At 46.9% G+C, this 18,508-nt stretch overlaps 1 protein-coding gene and 1 long non-coding RNA gene across 17 annotated transcripts in view; one reads left to right on the forward strand and one right to left on the reverse strand.

The window, feature by feature from the left end:
- The window catches only part of Tenm4 (teneurin transmembrane protein 4), a 766,582-nt gene that overhangs the window by 640,633 nt on the left and 107,441 nt on the right, over positions 1 to 18,508 (forward strand). For 12 of the 16 annotated variants that reach the window (XM_042280283.2, XM_076547381.1, XM_076547377.1 and 9 more), the window contains 2 exons: positions 7,519 to 7,704; positions 15,256 to 15,282. In XM_042280283.2, the coding sequence (XP_042136217.1) occupies positions 7,519 to 7,704; positions 15,256 to 15,282 (213 nt within the window). The remainder of the gene's footprint in view (positions 1 to 7,518; positions 7,705 to 15,255; positions 15,283 to 18,508) is intronic. The other 4 variants (XM_076547366.1, XM_076547370.1, XM_076547380.1 and 1 more) reach the window with 1 other exon arrangement.
- LOC121830546 (uncharacterized) lies at positions 4,008 to 7,524 on the reverse strand. The gene is made up of 2 exons (XR_013043256.1): positions 7,052 to 7,524; positions 4,008 to 6,030 (listed from the first exon to the last, which is right to left on the reverse strand). It is a non-coding gene; the product is annotated as an uncharacterized LOC121830546 (long non-coding RNA).

The raw sequence follows: 18,508 nt of genomic DNA on the forward strand, positions 1-18,508 counted from the left end.
AGGCTCCCTTATCCTTCTTGCCTTGCCTTCCTGTCCGTAGAATGGCTAGAAGGTTTCTGGGCTGCCTTCCCATGCTCTAACCACAGAAGCTGCCCCTCTGAGTCCCCGGCTCTCCCTCCCTTGACTCTCCATCCACTTTGAGAGGATCTCCTGGTGACAGCCTGCCACCTACAAGCCACCTTCAGCTCTCCCCTGGCTCTCCCTCCTTCTTCCGTTTCTACCCCATCCCAGGGTCGTAGGTATCATTCAGCACCCAGTTCCCTTGTGTCTGCACCTCTCCTTCTCACCCACCTTTCAGTTCCCAGGCTCACTCAACTGCTCACTACCTCTGGACACACAGCCCTCCAGCAGGCAGACTGCGCATGGGTGTGATGGGCAGCCTCTCCCATGCCCTCCAGCTGCGGCTCTCCACACACTCGGAGCTATAGTGCTCAGTCCGCAGGGGCTATCTCAGTGTCCACATCTATTCACCAGCGCTCCATTTGGCAGGTATTCTTGCTCCCTACTTCCTGAGGACTGACACTATTGTTTAACCCCTCCCCATTATTCTGGATGGTCCCTTACACAGTCTGTGCCCCCATGCATCTCTCAGCCTGTATTCTATGCCCAACTGATGAGCTGCCTACAAAGCCTGTCCCTCCAATTACACTCTGGATTCAGTGCTCACCAACTGTTCAAAGACACCTCAGCGGGATGCCATCTCCTTGTTCCCCTCCCATCTTGGAATCTCCCTTCCCCTGGCTATTTCCAGTACACAAACATGATGTGCTTGCTGTATAATAACCATTTACTCCATGGAAGGTGGAAAGAATATGAAGCACCTTCCTCAGACTTCATAGAACTGGTCCCAAGACCTTGGTATCTTTTTACCTCATTTTGCATGTTTCTATGCGATTTTTGAGAAAGCAGGGGCATAGAAAGATAAAGCAACTTATCCAAACCAGATGCTTTGGGTGGGTGGATGGCGACATGCTAAATGATGAAGTGGCTGGTTAGACAGACAGAGAGTCTGATGTTTGGGCAGACGGATAGAGAAAAAAGCAGAAGAGAGGCGGTTAATCTAATAGGGTTTAGAGTAGAGTGAGGAAGGAGACTTGGTTTCCAATTTCAGCAGTCATTGTTGTTTAACGCAGGCAATGATCTGCTAAACAATTTATACTCACAGAACACTGTCAGACTGCATCAGAGGCCTTACCTCAATTGATTGCACAATTGACAGACCAAGAAAGCTAGGCTAGACAGTCATCTTTCATTCTCGATAATAGACTGCTGAGCAAACCACTTCATCTGCCCGAGCTGTTCGCTCAGCTGGGACATGGGAGTGCAAATCTAACTGTCCCGAGGTGTTAATGAGGGGGTATGTATGAGCACCACCAATAACTCTGGAACATGTGGACACATCGTTCCTTCCTTGTTTTGACTCATGCTGGCTAGTGTGACTTGGACTTAACATCTGCCAAGATTTCAAAGATAAGTAATTAGACAGAAAATGCTATCCGGAAACATTTTAAACTATTAAGCCCTCTACTGAAATTTCTAAGGTCATTCTCCAAACCTCGGGTCCTAAGCAACATGGAACCATAGAACCCCCTTAAGGGCTCAATACAGACTTAGGAAGAGTTCCCAGAGGTCACACAGGGCAGGCTGTTTCCACTCCCAAGAAATTTCAAAACCATCTTCACCTCATTTCCCTGGTTCCATTGGCATGTTCAGGCATTTGGGTGGGGTGCCCTCTCTACTCCCAGTTTGTGCCAACGTGCCTCTTTCCAAGTAGATGATACTTTATGAGGAAAGTGTGCATGAATCTCTTCCATTAGAGTAAAGATACAGCTTCACCTACCAGCTTTTCTAACAAACGAGATGCCAAGTAAGTCTCTGCAAATTAAAACACACCTGTGATAGGTCCCAGGCTTCATCTTGGCTTGAACGGAGATCAGTGGTTAATGAGAGGAGCCTGGGGCAACTTTTCCCTGATGTATATACACTTTGGGGCATAATTACCAATAATCAACTCTTACATCTTTTCCTACCCTTTTCGCCTGTTTCTCATGTGTCCACTTCCTTCCGTGTCGTAGACAGGTGATGGGGACAGATCAGGGCGTAACACAAGGAAGATGGGTCTGCAGGTGTACGGACCGAGACATTTAACAGTTACAGAGTTCATAACGATCGGAGATGGGGGTCTAAAGAGCTTATCTACTGAGAATATTGAACCTCTGTTTGAACGTATTTGTTGGTAATTTTTGTATATCATGGCCCTGAGATGGACTTGAACTAACAGACATGGCACTGACTTCTCCAGGAAGCCTTTCTTTATCTCTCTCTCTGATTGTTCAACAGATCAAGTGAAACAGTGTGGCTGAGAAAGGTCAAGGAATTTTCCCAGGGGCCCATGGCTGGGATGTTTGGGGCTCCCATCTGAACACAAGTCTACCCTACCACTTGTGTGTCACAAACAATTTCTTTCCAGACCCTGGGGCCCTCCGCATTCAGACAGAAAACTGTTTCTGGTGGCATGAGAGCTAAGAAGCCATTGCCCAGTGTTTTCTTACGTTAGGTGTGAGGCGAACATCAGCATGCACACTGATCTTTTGGCTTTGCCACATTCGCCATGTCTTGTTTCCTTTTTATCATTGAAAAAACAAATAAATCAAAAGTACATGTGGAATTTATCATGTTCTGACTGTGCCAGGCATAGATTCTATGCTAGGCTTCTTACTTTGGGGCATGCCAATTCATCTAACCTGATAGACCTAGGCTACAATCATCTGCTGTGCTGGAGCCCAACTCCTAGGGGACAGGGAAGCAAGGTTTGTCAGGGTTTGATTCTCAAGTCCACTGTCACTTTTGCCCTTAGGAAATTACTCCTGCAAGAATGAGCACTGCAGCAACACTCTTGAAAGTGGCCGATGCCCCCCTCCCTGCCCACCACCCCCATTTAGAAAGAAGGAAACCTGAGATTTAGAGAGGAGCTGTGACCCACTTTCATAGAAGACTGTTTCTGTTATGTAAATGGCATATGAGCCGTCAAAGCACATTCTAGAGCTTTGTCCTGTTTGGTTCTCACCAAGCATTCTGTGAAGTTTTATCTGCTTTAATGTCAAGGCAGAATCTGAGAAGGAAAAATAAAACAGCTCCTTTCATTTCACAGGCAAAAATAATAAATCAAAGTATTGAGGGGAAAAATAGAGACTACAATCTGAAGCCAAATGGTAAAGTAGAGTCTCAGGTTTCTCCTCCCGTCATGCATTGAGGGTCTCTTCCACTAGGTCAAACAGGCTTTTCTGTGTTACCATCAGTTAGCACCCCATAAACATCAAGGTCACCCGGTTTGGGCCCCTTCCATTAAAATGTGCAAGAGCTCACAAGTCAGCTTGTAAAGGGCCTGTGGAGGGGTACCCAGCCACCAGGCACCTTTAGACAATGGGAGAATATGTCCAGCATAAACCAGAAAGAAAGTAGAGTGCTTAGACGTGATCCAACTCCACATGCAAAGAACAAAATGCAATGTCATCCTGGGAACTCTGCCCGGAAGATCCCATTTCATCTCGTGGACTCCCAGGATTAGAATTGGATGTAACAAAGAAAAAACAATGGGGCCAGAAGTGTGTAAGAGGGGCTGGCTGGATCTTTGAGGAAGGTCTCTCCGGGTATGTGTCTTGCTTATTCTGAGGCTTCATTTAAAGAAATGTCTGCTTTGCTGGACTGCCAAAAGAAGGGAAATACAGGAGATGCCTGCAAGACCTTATCAAGCGTCCGTGGACTGTGTAGCTCTCAGAAGCCACCTCTCTAAGAAGGACAGTAACAAGGTGTTCTCACAGGATTATTGTAAGAATTAGTGAGAAACAGTATGTGAAATGTGCTTCGGAAGGTGTGAAACTTGATGGGAGTGTTAAATCAAAAATATCTCTCCCCCACATTACCTCATGTGATCTAATACCAGGCCAGTGAGAGTAGTGCAGTGAAAGTTATCCCCCTGTTTTACAGAAATGCAAAGTGAGGCTCAATGGATTGTATAATGCAGTGCAATGTATTCAGTCAGTAAGTGACAAAGCCATGGGTAAGTCCCAGATCTAGCTCCTCTTTAGATCCATGGTTTTAATCCATTGTAGCCAATCAAAAAGGTCCAGGCGTTAGTGATGGCTATGTATAAATACATATGCCATATGCATATACTGACTATTTAGAATGCCAATATCACTTTGTGTTTTATGTGGACTGTGCTCTCTTGGGGCAGAGATTGTATCTCACTGGCCTGTTCATTTCCAGCACTGGGCACAGTTCGGGCTCAGGGTAAACATGTGTGAAAAATCACTAGAAGTGAATCAGTAGGGTTCCCTGACCCTAAGATCAGGCACCAAGTCACCTCTGCAGTGTGGCTCTCAGCATTTCCCTTATACAGAGGAAGGAAGGGAAGCTCAGAGCAACTGAGCAGGTCACCAGGCTGGAGGTCAACACTGCCTAATTAATAAGTCTGAGGAGAAGCCCACATTCTCCGTCCATAACTTCTGCATCTGGAGAGTCGACCAACTGTAGACTGGAAACAAAAGTTTCATCTACACTGAATATAGATTTCTTTTTCTTGCCACCATTCTCTACACAGATAGCAAACAGCTACAAACAGTTGTTTGGGCATGAAAACTAAGCTAGAGATGATTTAAAGTATAGAGGAGGCTGTATGTCCTTTAAACACACCTGTACTCTTTTATCTAAGGAACTTGGGCACCTATGGATTTGGGTATTCAAGGGGTTAGTGGTGTGGGGACCAAGCTCCTTTGATACCAAAGACAGAGGGATGCCCTCACCTGTTAGCTAAGACTTGAAGGCCTGTAGGTAAGTGTAGGGCAAAGCCTGGCTCTCTGTTCTCTGCCTCTTTATGCCCTGCTGCCTAAAACGCCACAGCTTTGGTCTCAGCTGCTTACTGTCTCCCCGTTCACACCTCAGTGAACAGAAGTACTATCCACTGTTTACTTTCACACCATCAACTGCCACTTGGAAAAAGTGCTGGGCAAACCCAAACAGATGCTGAGTTCTTCTTCTCTCCCAGGGTGCTCAGCCAGCCCCCAGAGTCACCAGGAGGTCACTGCCCTTTGAGTGTGCACAAATAGATGGAAGTGTCAGAGATATGACCCAGCCCATGACCCACAGGGGTCTGGAGCCTGAAGCTTGTTGCTCTTTGTCTTTGGGAAAGCCCAAGATGTTGTCTGAGGAGAATGCCACCCTGGAGAGCTGCTGGATGTGAGACGTGAGTTCCACAGTTCCATCTTCAGCCTGCAGAGACGCAGAGAGACAGGCTTGCTGGACATTGAGCCAGGCTGAGTGGCAAACACAGGAACTCTCAGCCCTCAGGCCCTTGTCACATGGGGCATCTTGATCTGTCTGTTATTTAACAAGCATCAATTCAGGAACAGAGGTGATTGGAGGAAGGAGCCTGAGCCCAGGGCTGCTGCGATCTGACTGTAACACAGAGAAGCACCTTAAAGTGTAGTACAGGGTGGGGAGGAGCAAGCGGCTAACCACTGGTGAATTACAGGAGACTCCTTAGAGGAGGAGAGACCTCGAGCAAGCCTTGGGCCTGCTGGTTGTACTGTGTATCATGGAGGGTATTGTAGCATAGAATCTGTCTTGGTGCCCAACAGGACTTTAGACATCTTCAGGCTCCCCTAGAAGTAGAAAAGGAAGTTGGCACCCAGAGAGAGGAGCTAAGTGACCAGTGGGAGGTGAGCTGCCCTGCCCTCCATCTTGAGTTCCTCGGCCCTCTGTGTTTTCCTCTTCTCGGAGCACTGTCTGTAGATCAACCGAGGGCTGTTCTGGAGCAGGGCGTCACTGTCCACACCCTCTGAACCAAAAGCTGTGGCTCGGTGGATCCAAAGGACAGTCCTACAGCTAGCTCAGAAGCTCCCGGGCCTGGCCTGATCCTGGTGCCTGGCTCCATGTCACAACTGCTCCTGTCCCTGGACAGCTGAGAGATGCCATGTACACCGCACGGAGCCGCAGTCTCCATCCTGAGGTGCCACATTGGTGAGATATCTGTGTAGAAACACAACAGAAATAGCAACTCTTACCATGATTTTTAAATTTCCCAGCTCTGTGTCTGTTGTCGTCTAGGATGGTATAAAAAAAAAGGCAGAACCACTGAGATCCAATTTTATTTTCTTTATGGTGTGTGTGTGTGTGTGTGTGTGTGTGTGTGTGTGTGTGTGCATGCGCACTCACCCTACTCTATCTCCCTCTACCGTATTCCTCTGAGGACAGCATCTCTCACTAAACCTGAAGCTCAACCAAGCTGGCTAGCTGGGAGACCCTGAGGCTGCAGGCAATTGTAGCCATGGGAAGCTCTTACGTGGGTACAGGGGTGACAAGCTAAGGTGACTTCCGCTTACGCAGCAAACACTCTTAACGAGCCTCCTCCCAGCCACTTTCCTTTCCTTTTATAAAGGTACCTAGACTGTAAGTAACTTCTAGACCAGCAGTGCCTCTCACAAGGGAGAAAAGGGTGGGGACCGATTGCCATAGGTGCCACTTAACCCAGCTGCAAAGCAATTTCAAATTGTTGGGATTTTCACACACATCGGAGGACTGTTGGGCCATGAGGCATGAGTCAATCAAGTCTAGGCCTCCATCGGAGCCCTGGAGAAGATCCTGGGTGTGTATGTGGGGTGGAGGGGTGCTACATAAGTTTCCTAAAAAGCAGTTACAGTTTAGAAGCCTGTTAGTCCCAGCTTTTCAGTAAGCATGAAGCCGCTGCTGACTTGGAGCCCAAGGGACTTGTGAATCAGGCCCTGTGTGTTTTGCACCCACACAGACCAGCCTTTGTGAAGGACAAGGCAGCCCCACTCTGGCCATGAAGTGTCCTCCTCCCCCAGCTGTTTACTTTGGAACTGAGAGCTCATTTAAATGGTGCCTGGAGTTGTGGGGAGCGTTAAGCTGAAGGACGGAGACTAAATCCAGCATTGCAGGACAAACCTAGATCTGGGACAACCCTGAAAAACACACGAGTGGACCACCCTCCACCCACCTCCCAACCCCCACCCCCTCTCTCTCTCCCTGCCTCCACTGGAGTCCAGGCTGTAGAGAAGCCCTTCATGGGGTCCTCGCCCGGCCCACAAGCACTTCATTTGGTGACAGGGACTCATCCTCACTTTGTTTTCACACATAACTGGTTTTTAATTAAATGTGACTTTTTCTCACATCTGTTCAGAAGGCCGGTCCCCTTTGGAAGTGGCAGGCACAAAGGCAGGGACAGACTGGCAAAGGGAAAAGCAAACAGAGCGGAGCTACACAATCCCCCCCAACTCTGGTGAGGCTAGTTCGTGCTGGCAGGCTTCTGCTGAAGGCTTGTTCTTCGCGGGCATTGTCTATGGAGATTACTGGGCCAAGCCTCTGGAATCCCCCACCGCTCACAGAGCCTAACTAGGTGGCCAAGTGTGACCCTTGTTCCCAGCAACAACTGGCTCAATGAGTTTTTGTTCTCTCTCCTCCCACCCCTGCCCCTCTGCCCCTCTTTCTTGCCCGCAGAGATCTGTGCTGCTGACTGTGGTGGCCATGGCGTCTGCGTAGGAGGCACCTGCCGCTGTGAGGACGGCTGGATGGGGGCCGCGTGCGACCAGCGGGCCTGCCACCCTCGTTGCGCAGAGCACGGGACCTGCCGCGATGGCAAGTGTGAATGCAGCCCCGGCTGGAATGGCGAGCACTGCACCATCGGTATGGCACCCGTCCCAGGGCATTTTGAGTGCTCGGCAAGACACTTCGGGGCCAGTCTGGGCCTCCATTGCATGCAGATAGGTGCCAAAAGTCCTTTCATCTGATAACATTATGACTGGCTTCTCCTGGACGTCAGTTGGGTTTAAGCGTACCATCTGTCATTTTCCACACGCATCCTTCCAGTTTGCATCCCCCACGCGGCATCTAGCTGGTTAGCAGGTCTTGCTAGTGAGCCCTTCCTGAGCTAAAGGCAACATCGCTCTTTGCCCAGAGATGAGTTAAACGGCAGCTGTGGGCACGTGCCGTTGCCCCCTCGGAATCTCAACTTCCTCACCTGTAGGATGGAGAGAATATCGCAAGCAGGGAGCTTGGCACAGGGTGGCACGGGGTGGAATACTCCAAACACGTAGCCATCGTTAGTAGTTTCATTATATAGCTGTGTGGATCCTAGTAGTATCTGAGGCTCCTGAAGCGGCCTCCAATCCTGGCGAAAACTCTTCTCCAGGGTCCTTAGGCTACATCTGCATTCCTCTTCCCCTGCCCCGGGCTTCCATCCTGCCTGCATCTGTCTCCTTTCTCCTCTCTGGGGGCCGCTCTACACCGGTCCCTGCTGAAGCAGCACTGTCGGCAGCTTTAAAAACAAGCTGATCACTTCTTGCCGTCTCTCTGCCTTTCCTGCTGGCTTTGTTGATTTTAAACACAGCCAGACGTTTCGCTTGGTTTATTATCCTGGAATGAACACTCGCCAAAAGCTCTTTATTGAATCAACTGCTTTGTGTATGCGTTTTAACTTCTTCCCTTTCCTCTTATTTTTTTTTTTTTAGAAAGGGCTTGTGATCATATGGTAAGCACATGGCTTTTATAAGCGAGATTCCAGGTGCCTCCCAGTATAGAAAGTGACCTCTTGGGTCTCATAGAAATGGCCAGGACAGCCCTAGCTCTTGAGAGACAAAGGACTTTTAAGCAAAGGGCACTACCTTGTATCCATTCTTCCTCTTTTGCCATTACTTCCTATCTTTGGTCCCCTGCAACATCACCAAGTTAATAAACAGCTATGGAACATGTTATATTTATTAACGATAATGGCTTCTAATTTTTGAGTATTTATGATGTGCCAAGCACCGTGCCTCAGGCTTTAACTGCATCATTTTACACTTCTAACAATGCAAAGAGGGATGGATTATTTTCTCTTTCTCAGGGACCGAAAAGTAAAGGGCATATAACTTTTTAAAACAAGAGTTAGAAGCTTGATTTTCCCTTCCCAGCTGTGTGCCCTGCAGTCCTTACAGCTGGTACCCAGGTGTCCACCAGGCATCCAGCTCAGGTTCTGCCCAGAGGCTGGGCCCTGTTTGTCTAGTCAGGCTCAGAGTCCCCCCACTTTGCCTTGGCCCGTGTTCCTCAGAGATGCCTTCATATCGGTGACACAGCTTTCTCTCCCCCACAGCAGACTGTGCCACCCCGTCTCATTGTGTGCTACTTGACGACTTCTGTATGACAGTCTCATCCTACCTCGGGTCTGTCTTGGAATTCCCGTAGTGAAGAGTGAATCTTGTCGTCTGAGAGCCTCTGCTTTCCTCTCTTCTTTTCTCCGAGGACAGCCTAACCTTTCAGCATCTTAACCCAGAAGTCCGTTCCCATTTAAACAAAGAATCAGGTTCCAGAGAAATGGCTCAGTTAGTAAACTGCTCGCCTTGTAAGCATTAGGACCTGAGTTCAAACCCCAGAAGCCATGTCAAAGCTGGGTGTGGTGGCCCATGCCCGTAATTCCAGCACCGGAGTGGCGGAGGCAGTAGGAAGCTTGGAAGCTCTCTCTCTCTCTCTCTCTCTCTCTCTCTCTCTCTCTCTCTCTCTCTCTCTCTCTCTCTCTCTCTCCCTCTCTCTCTCTCTCATTTTTGTTTTTGTTTTTTGAGACAGAGTCTCACTATGTAGCCCTGGTTGTCCCAGAACTCACTATGTGGACTAGGCTGGCCCCAAAAGTCACAGCAATCTACCTGCCTCTGCCTCCCAAGTGCTAGGATTAAGTGTGTACCACTATGCCCTGCTCACACACACATTTTAAAAGAAACAAACAGTGAGAACTCAAGGAGAACACGTTTTTCATCCCTTGCTTATGGAGTTCTGAGTTTGCTTTGCCGAATTCCAAAGGGTATCTGCCCTCTATAAGAGAGACTTCTTGTGTCAACTGATAGGCATGGGGGGAAATTCTCCCTTGGTCTCACGGTAGAGGATTATGTCAGGGCTTATGGGCAGGCTGGGCTACATCTGCAGTAGCTAGTCATTGGACCAGCTTTAGGAAGATTCCATTTATTTTGGCACCAGCCCTGCCCTCCTTTCTACCTCCCCTGCTTGCCCCGTTGTTCCCCTTTAAGAATGGGTTCTTCTTGGGTTGCAGATGGTTTTTCCCTTTAGATGAGAAATTCATCAAGGTAAATGTGCAAAGCAGAAGAGGAAGGTTGGCAGCCATAAATATCAAAAAAAGAAAAAATGTCATAGGACACAGAAGAGGTCATGGGCTAGTCACGGTGGCTCGGATGAAAGGACTTGGGCTTGGAATTCCATTCTCTCATTGTGTGGTGAGCATTCTCTTTGTCCTTGTGTAACTTCCCTGCATGGCTCCCTTCTCTTTTGGGGTCTCTGCTGTGGCCAGCTGCATCCCCTTGAGAAACCCAACACCCTCATGCTGAAGGAACACGTCAGTAACCTTGTAGGATAGAAAGGGTTGGGGGCTCAAGTTAGGGAGACAATCATGAGGACCCCCTTTCCTTGTTGAAGTGGTAAGAAGAAGAAATCCTTTCTTTTTTTTAAAATTCCTGTGAGCATCATGTAGGGGAAAGAGGGTGCTGATGTGAGAAGTTAGAGATGTCAAGCATTCAGTTTTTCATGTCATCAGTTCACTGTGCCAGAATGGGTCATTATCCTGCAGCTAGTGCCTACCCTGGCATCCGGTTCTCTCCCAACCGGAGAAGACGCTGGTACCCTTGATGCTGATTCAGAGACCTCCGTGCAGTGGAGGGGAAAGACTCAGGGTCTGTTTATTTACACACTGCTGCCCTCCACAAACAGGAAGGAATGACATGTTTCCCTTACAGCAAGAAGGAAACACATAAAGACCAAGATAACTCAGGCTCTTTAGGCCAAGTCCCCAGCAGAAGAAATTTCTTCCCTCGATGACACTTCCCAGAGTGGAATATTCTAGTAGACATTACACAAATGTGTCAATGGCATCTTCCTTATTGACAGTATTTTTTTTATTGTAAGAATGCTCCACATGGAGTCCCACCCCCTACCATGCCTTTGGTGAAGGATCACCCACTCTTAGCACCTAGAGGATAGGTCTCTGGTGAGATTGTCGTGGGAAAACCACATGGGTGCCTGGGACAGTTTCTCTCTCGATGAATCACAGGATGTGCAGCTGGGTGATGTCACCAGTGATGATGGAATTCCAGCCCTCTCCTCCACCACCCATCATCCCAAAAGTGGTTCACCTGAAACTGCTCCCCAAAAAAGACGGATTCTTCAATCTTGTTTTGCTCCCTCAATACAAATGCTTTCATTTGCGTATGGGGCACTCATTTGCATGTGTGGAGCTGTGTTTTCCTAGTCTAGAAGCTAAGGTAAGATGGACTGGCATGGCTCTATTCCTTAAGCATATGGTACATACACAGTCATCAGAAGTGCATTTTAGATGTCTGTTCCAGGATGTTATGGGTCCCGCAAGTCCAAGGCTTGACCTCTAATTTCTTTAGAAACGCTGAAAATCATTGTTAAATTTAAGAAGGTGTTTAATATTTCCCCCTGTTTCTGAAAACACTTACATTTTGGATCGATTCTATGGTGATTATTCCATTCACCTCAGCGCCCTTCATCTATGAAGCCTCAAAACACGTGTGGGCAATGCCAGCTTCTGATTTCATTTATAAAATCCAACCTTGACCCCAAAGCTGTGATTGCGGGAGATGCCAGACATTCAGAATTATTTACTGAGCTTCAGGAGAGCTGTCCAATCACATAAACCCTGATTCTTAAACAAAAGCCTCTTCTGGGAGGAAAGATCAAAATAACACTCTGATGATGCAATCACTTGAGTGAGCAAAACCAGACTTCATGATGAAGGGGAATTTTAAAGAAAACCACAGAATCTTCCAGAGCACTTTGTCCACTTTTGAATGGTAGCTCTCAGGTTTCACTTCCTAATCAGATTGTCCTTCAATAAGAGCTCAGAAGCCGCTCAGGAGGTGTCAGTACCCGGGGTGATGACCCCATGCTGTTCATCCTCCAAAGCTTTTTCTCACAACAGTGCCTGAGACCCAACAGGAAAGGCAGAGAGGAGGAAAGAGCACACAAGGATCCACCTGGAGCTATCAAAGCAGGAGTCTGATTACGGGTGTCTCTGGGAGATGTCAGCACATGTGATAAGGATGGAAAACTAGAAGGAAATAAATGAGATTTGTGGAGTCACTTCAGGGTGGGAACCACTGACCATTCATCCAGCAGTCCTGCATTCAAGGAGAAAAAGAACATGAATTTGTTGGATCTTAATAAGACCATCACATTGGTCGTTGGTATCTGCGTGAAAGACGTTTGGGTAATTGTAACTAACATACAGCCACCTGCTGTAATGATCTCTGCCTCATCTGTCATAGTGTGAACCAGTGATGCAAGTACTAATGGTCAACCCAAGGTTCTTGGGGAGTAAGAAGGGGAAGCCTCTTGCCATGTTCTCCACAGTCTTTGATAGAGACCCAGTGCTCCTGTGAGGAAACCCTTAGAAACCTCTGTGGGTCCAGGCAAGTAGAAAACTGCATCTTCACATCGGTGGTCCCAGGAAGGCCAACGAGGCCTAAAACCACACCCCAGAACCTACTGTAAGTGACTCTGTGCTGCAGTTTCTCCATCTTCTCAGTGACAAGGAGAGAGCCAGAGCCCAAGAAACATCCGCGCAGCTACAGGGAAATGACTGCAGCCCGTGAGGGGAGCTGCCGCCGCCACCGCCTTCAGCTTGAAGCCCCGAGTGGACTGACAGAGATTTCATGAAATCCTGGACCCCCATTTCATAACACAAACATCTTGTCTGAATACCTTAACATCATGGATTTCGAGGTGGTGTTCGAGAACAGTTGTGTCAAGATGTTCAAGCAGTAAGAGTGGAGGCTCCTGCATTTGTCTTCTTAAGTAAATGGTGTTGGACTTCAAACACCATTTTCTATAGCCCAAGATGAGGAAGTTCTGTTCCATTTCCGGAGAACTCTTGGACTTGGCCGTGACTGGTGTTTCCAGCCTTTTTATTGAGTGTGATTTGTGGTGTCGTTGTAACAAATGAGCCCCTTTTGGCTTGTGGACTCAGGATTTGAAATTTTGAATGCTCACTCTTATCTCCTGAAAACCCACACTGTGAAAACACCCTGAGCTGCTTCAGATGCTTCTGCTGGCTTCTGTTCCCACCTGTGGTCTGGAGAAATTAGCAAGCATTTTTAAAAGGGACTGAAGTATTTGTTCGTAATAAAGATCTATAGTACTTCACAGTCCCTTGAAAATGAAATGGCATTCAAAGAGAGATCTGTCTGAAGGCAGCCCCAGATTTCAGGAGATTATCCTGTGGAATATATCTAACCTTCAGGAGTCACCATTGAGTCTGGAGACAATCAAGAATGTTTTCTGTTCAGAAAACCCCCTCAAAGCCCAAGCTGCACAGTGAGGTGATCATGTGGATCCCAGTGAGGAGGACTCATCTACCCTAGACATCTTTGAGAGGGAAATCACGGTCCACACCACACATTCTGTCACTGAGTTTAGACCACTTTGCAAATTTAGATGAATCAACTTTTATACAACTGAAGAAACAGACGAACCAAGAGCCAGTGAAATTCTCCCCTTGGCCAGAGACCTCCTGGCTGTTTTCGAGATGAGCTTTCCCTATGTTTCATTTTTTCATTTGGGTGGTCCCTATGTTTGCCATTCCACAGCTCTGTGTATTCACTCCTGCTTAAAAGCCATTACCCTTCACAGTGCCTTCTTACATCCTGCTGCTCTACAGACCCCACCTTAGCACCCCTAAGAATAAAGGGATGTGTGCAGGCCCTGCTCAATCACCTGTTCCCAATTCTCCACTTGGCTATGTGGATCCTGGTGCATGTATCACCATAACAGCTACTGCACTGATACATGAACCAAGAACGGAGCCTCTCATCTACCCATATTTTGACACAAACAGATATATAGCTGTTAGATAAATAGATGATAGATAGATAGATAGATAGATAGATAGATAGATAGATAGATAGATAGATAGATAGATAGCAATGGTACCTGTCTATCTTGTTTATGAAGTGAAGAAAAATGTTCTTATAGTTTATATAACCATATGGCTTCTAGATAAAGCCACTCCACTATAGTTTAGTCATGTCTCAGGGACTTTTGAGTCATATGGGAAAATCAAGCTGAGGATGGGGTACGGCCTACCTGGAGGCATTGGTTGCTTTAGGAGACTGCTCCCCTGCCTGGCCTGTATGAGAACACAGGAAAAAGAGGTGTAGAGAAACTGGAAAAGAAAGCATCTTCTATACCTAGATGAGGAAGGTAAAATATACTACTGATATAGTCTGGGACTGAAGAGGCCAGTCCTGTTCTGGGCATTCAGACACATACGTCATGTACACACTGGGTTCATACATCAGAGCAATGTTTGACACATATCCTCACAAGTAGGCAAGATCTTAAATTGTCATATAATTCAAATAACCCCTCCATTGGAAAACCAAGCATGCATTATTCTGTCTCTTGAGTTAAGATGTGGCCAACTTTCCCTTTCTTTTTTCCTACTTTTCACGGTGGCATCCATCAACCTATGCTTCACATCCCTCGTAAGATGCACGAAGTAGGGGTGCATCTTACTTGGCACACCCAAACATTCTGCATTTAAGTCTGTGTAGACATGTATGTATGTTCCCGGATAATTTTGAAATGCCAAACAGACAAGCCAGCAATGTATTCAACCAAAGTCTCAACCTAGAAGCCTAGTATATATCAGAAATGATGCAAAATCTGCATACCTCCGACCTCTAATTTCCCGGGAACTTGTCTGCCCAGATAATTTGTCTATATAGCTGCTTCCCCTTGAGGGAGGCTGGCCATTGCTCTGGGTAGACCAAGGGGTTAGCTGTAATTTTCCATGAACTTTAATGACCCTGACGGAGCACAACTGTGGCCACTTGTGCAGCTTCCCAGACTTGTTTCTTCTGTTGGCCTTCTCCACGTATCTTCTGTTATATGACTACGTTCAAATGCCTTGATCCCGGAATGAGTTCACCACCCCTTGGCGATGGGAGATGTGCTTGCTCTCCTTCCTTCTATCCCATGTCATTTTGTTTTCGGTTGTTTTGTCTTTGTTTTTGTTTTTTTTTCACACCGTGGCAGAGGCCTGTCCCAAACATTGGGCACCACCCTGACTCCCCACCCTCCCCTAGTGTCTCCTAACACTTGGCATGGTTACATGGCAGGCAGTATTGCTCTTCCTTGGTCCTACCTTAAATGTCCTGTCTTTTATCTCCCAAGCTCACTATCTGGATAGGGTAGTTAAAGGTATGGTCTTCCTCTATTTTCCTATTGTCTTTGTGTCTGTGTTTGTGTGTGAGCATAAAAGGAATGTGCGTAAAATTGTATATACACACCATTAGCATGACAGTGTCTATATGCTGCCACATCCCCGGCTTTGTCACAGTATCCATTACCTAATGAGGGTGGGTTTGGGGTCACCGAGTGGTTAATAGACCTAGAATGTTGTTCTTTGCCCAAGTCACTCAGATCTGTCTGTGACATTACCATTGTGTTGTTATCCTTCCATCACCCCTGCACCCCACCCCCATACCTCTCACCCCTTCCACCCCATCTCATGTCACCCCGTCCGTTCCTTACGGCCTCTGGCCCATCAGAACTCAGATACTGGGAACCAGCCTGGGTGGCCTGAAAAAAGGAAGAGGCTCAAGAGCAAGAAAAAACAATATTGAGGACTGCATTCCATTACTGTTGTGGTCCTTCATCCAACAGCCACATGTGGAGCACCCACTGTGTGCTAGGTCCACATGCCAGGCTCTGGAAACAAGAAGGAGACTGCAGCCTTGGGGAGTGGGTGGTCTATTGCTCGCTGTCTGTTTTCCTTTACAGAGAAGGCCCAGCTTTGGTAAGTTTGTTCTTTGAAGAGTATCCCCTAATGGCAAAATGATTTGTAATATTTGAAACATTCACTTAGGTGATGTCTAATTCTCCACAAAGACCTCATAGCTGTAAGAATAAGGCTCAGATTGAAACTTTAGAAAGACCCAACGCTTCCTATGGAGAAACATCATGTCGTAGCTTTTGAATCCTTGGGTCTAAAGGTAACACCAGGCACAATACATGTTGTTCGTTGGTTAGCAACATATATTCTGTGATCAGACCTTGAATCCCGGCTCTCACACTTCATAGCCAGGGTGACCTTGGGGTAGGTGACTTCACTATTGCACATTTGTCTGCAAAATGAGCACGGTGGTGGGTCTGCCTCACGAGGTCGGCTTCAGGATGACATGAAGCGGTGATTACCAAGCGCTAGTCCACAGGTGGGAATGTCGCTGGGTAGATTTAAGCTACACTATGTTTTCATTGTATTCTTATTCTCTCTCTTGACTTGAAGGACTCTGAGAGCTAGATTAAAATCCGAAATTATAGTAGAAAAGGGTAAATTGGCTTTTTGTAAGAGAGAACAGCAACTTCTTTTAAAAAAAATTTAAGGAAAAATTTGGGGAACTATATTACTTCTTTTATCGTTGCTATGACCAAATTGCTGAGGAGAAGCCGTCTAAGGGAGAATGAGTTTATTTCAGCTTACTGTTTGAGGGGATACCGTCCATCATGGTGGGAAAAGTAGCATCAGGAACATGAGGCTGACAGCCCCATGACATCAGCAGTCAGAAAGCAGAGAAAAGACAGGAAATACAGCCGAACTCCAAAAACCTCAAAGTCCACCACCAGTGATCCACTTTCCTCCAATGAGATTCCACCTCCAAAAGGTCCCACCACCTTCCCAAACAGCTGGGAAACATATGTTCAAATATGAGTGTATGGGGGGCAGTTCACATTTTAACAACAGGGACCAATAACAGACTAAATGCTTTGCAGCTGGCCTAGCCTTGCCAATGCAACAAATGTATTACTAGGACCCAACCAGATGGGTAGGAAGCAAGGTTCATTGACTTTAATACACTGGCCTTTGCTGAGAACAAAATCGTACCAACAGGAAATAGATGTATCTCAGTGTTCTCCTGGGACAAGCATTCAATATATCATCACCATCAGAGTGTCGACTAAATTCATAATGGAATCATTATTCAGTGAACTGCTCCTACTGTGTGAAGTTCTTTGCACCCATGAGTCTTGAGTCCTGTTAATTTTTTTTTCCAAAGGAAACAGATTTAATGCTGCCCATTTGGTTAAAAAGGGAAGCCGAATTTGAGGGAGTTTGGGGGCTCACCCAGGTTACGTTTCTGGGAAGGGGTGAAGCCAAAGCTTTGGACTTTCTCATCAAATCCAGGCTTCTAACATTTTATGTTCTGTCACCATAAGTCACCAAGAATGTCTCCTAATTCCCAATATTTTACATCCAAATCACATATGCCAACTGTGTCCTCCTGGCAAGTAGTTTCCATCCTCTCTCGAGCCACCTGCTCTGATCTTCAGTTCAGAAAATTCCACCATTAGACCTTTGTCTGGCTGAGGTCAGTGAGTCAGAACTTGTATAAAAAGACAAATGCTTCTTAGCAAAATCTGGATCTGAACCAGACCCCATCTGGCTCGTGTTCTAGTGTGATGGGCACTGACTCTCAAAACCTGCATGATCTGCACAGGCTGCTTGAGACTTGTCAGAGCAGAGCAGGTATTGTGGAGTTCAAAGAAAAGCCCACTCTGTTCTCTTTCCAAGTGCGTTGGTAGAGAGTACGTAAATAGTATTCCCTTGCCCAGCCTCCTAACCTACCAGGAAATGGAGATGTTCCTCAGAAGAAATGGCCCTCTTCGCAGATTGTCTACAGTCTCTCAGAGAAGACTCAAAAGCAAATAATTCCAACAAGTATAATAAGGGTTTGTGATGGTGCCAGTTTGGAGACCTCACCAAATTAGGCAGGGGGCTTGCAGATTGTGGAATTTGATTGACATGAGGCTTAAGAGAGCTACCAAAGGTTTCTTCAAAGCGGGGCAGCAGACATTTGTGATTTAGAAGGCTCCCATTAGGCCGTTTTGTGAAAAGGAGTTGGGGAAAATATTAAGAACTAGAAGGTCAATTACACCAGTGCTGTCATCTAGGTGAGAAAAGATGCTGATCTTGTGCAGGGAGGTGAATTCAGAGATGAAAAAGTGCGAGAGGACAAAACACGGGCAGGCGACGGGCCTTTGTTGGCGGGAGGCACACCGCATAGCCACTTAGTACTCTGCAAGATTCTGCAAGGCTCCTGGCCATACCTGATGCTGGCCAGCTGCAAGGGGGATATTGAGATGAAGTGGTCCCTTGTCATTTAAAGGGCATCATTTCTTTTGAAAAGCTTAGCCCTTCTCTAAATCTTAAAACTACATTATTTTGGCTCCAGCAAATGCCTGGTGTGAGTCCTTCCATAGGGGATTGTTAATGTCACTCAGGCTCTGAATTATTGATGAGTTTCAGGGGTTGTGGAATTAATGAGCTTCTGCCATGGGGAAGGATAGGCATATTGCTTTAAAAAAGTCAGCAAGTCACCCCAGAGGAGGCTTCCTCCTGCTGGCTAATGGGGGTGTGATGGGCGCC

Source organism: Peromyscus maniculatus, chromosome 1, assembly GCF_049852395.1.
Source record: "Peromyscus maniculatus bairdii isolate BWxNUB_F1_BW_parent chromosome 1, HU_Pman_BW_mat_3.1, whole genome shotgun sequence".
Lineage (NCBI taxonomy): Eukaryota > Metazoa > Chordata > Mammalia > Rodentia > Cricetidae > Peromyscus > Peromyscus maniculatus.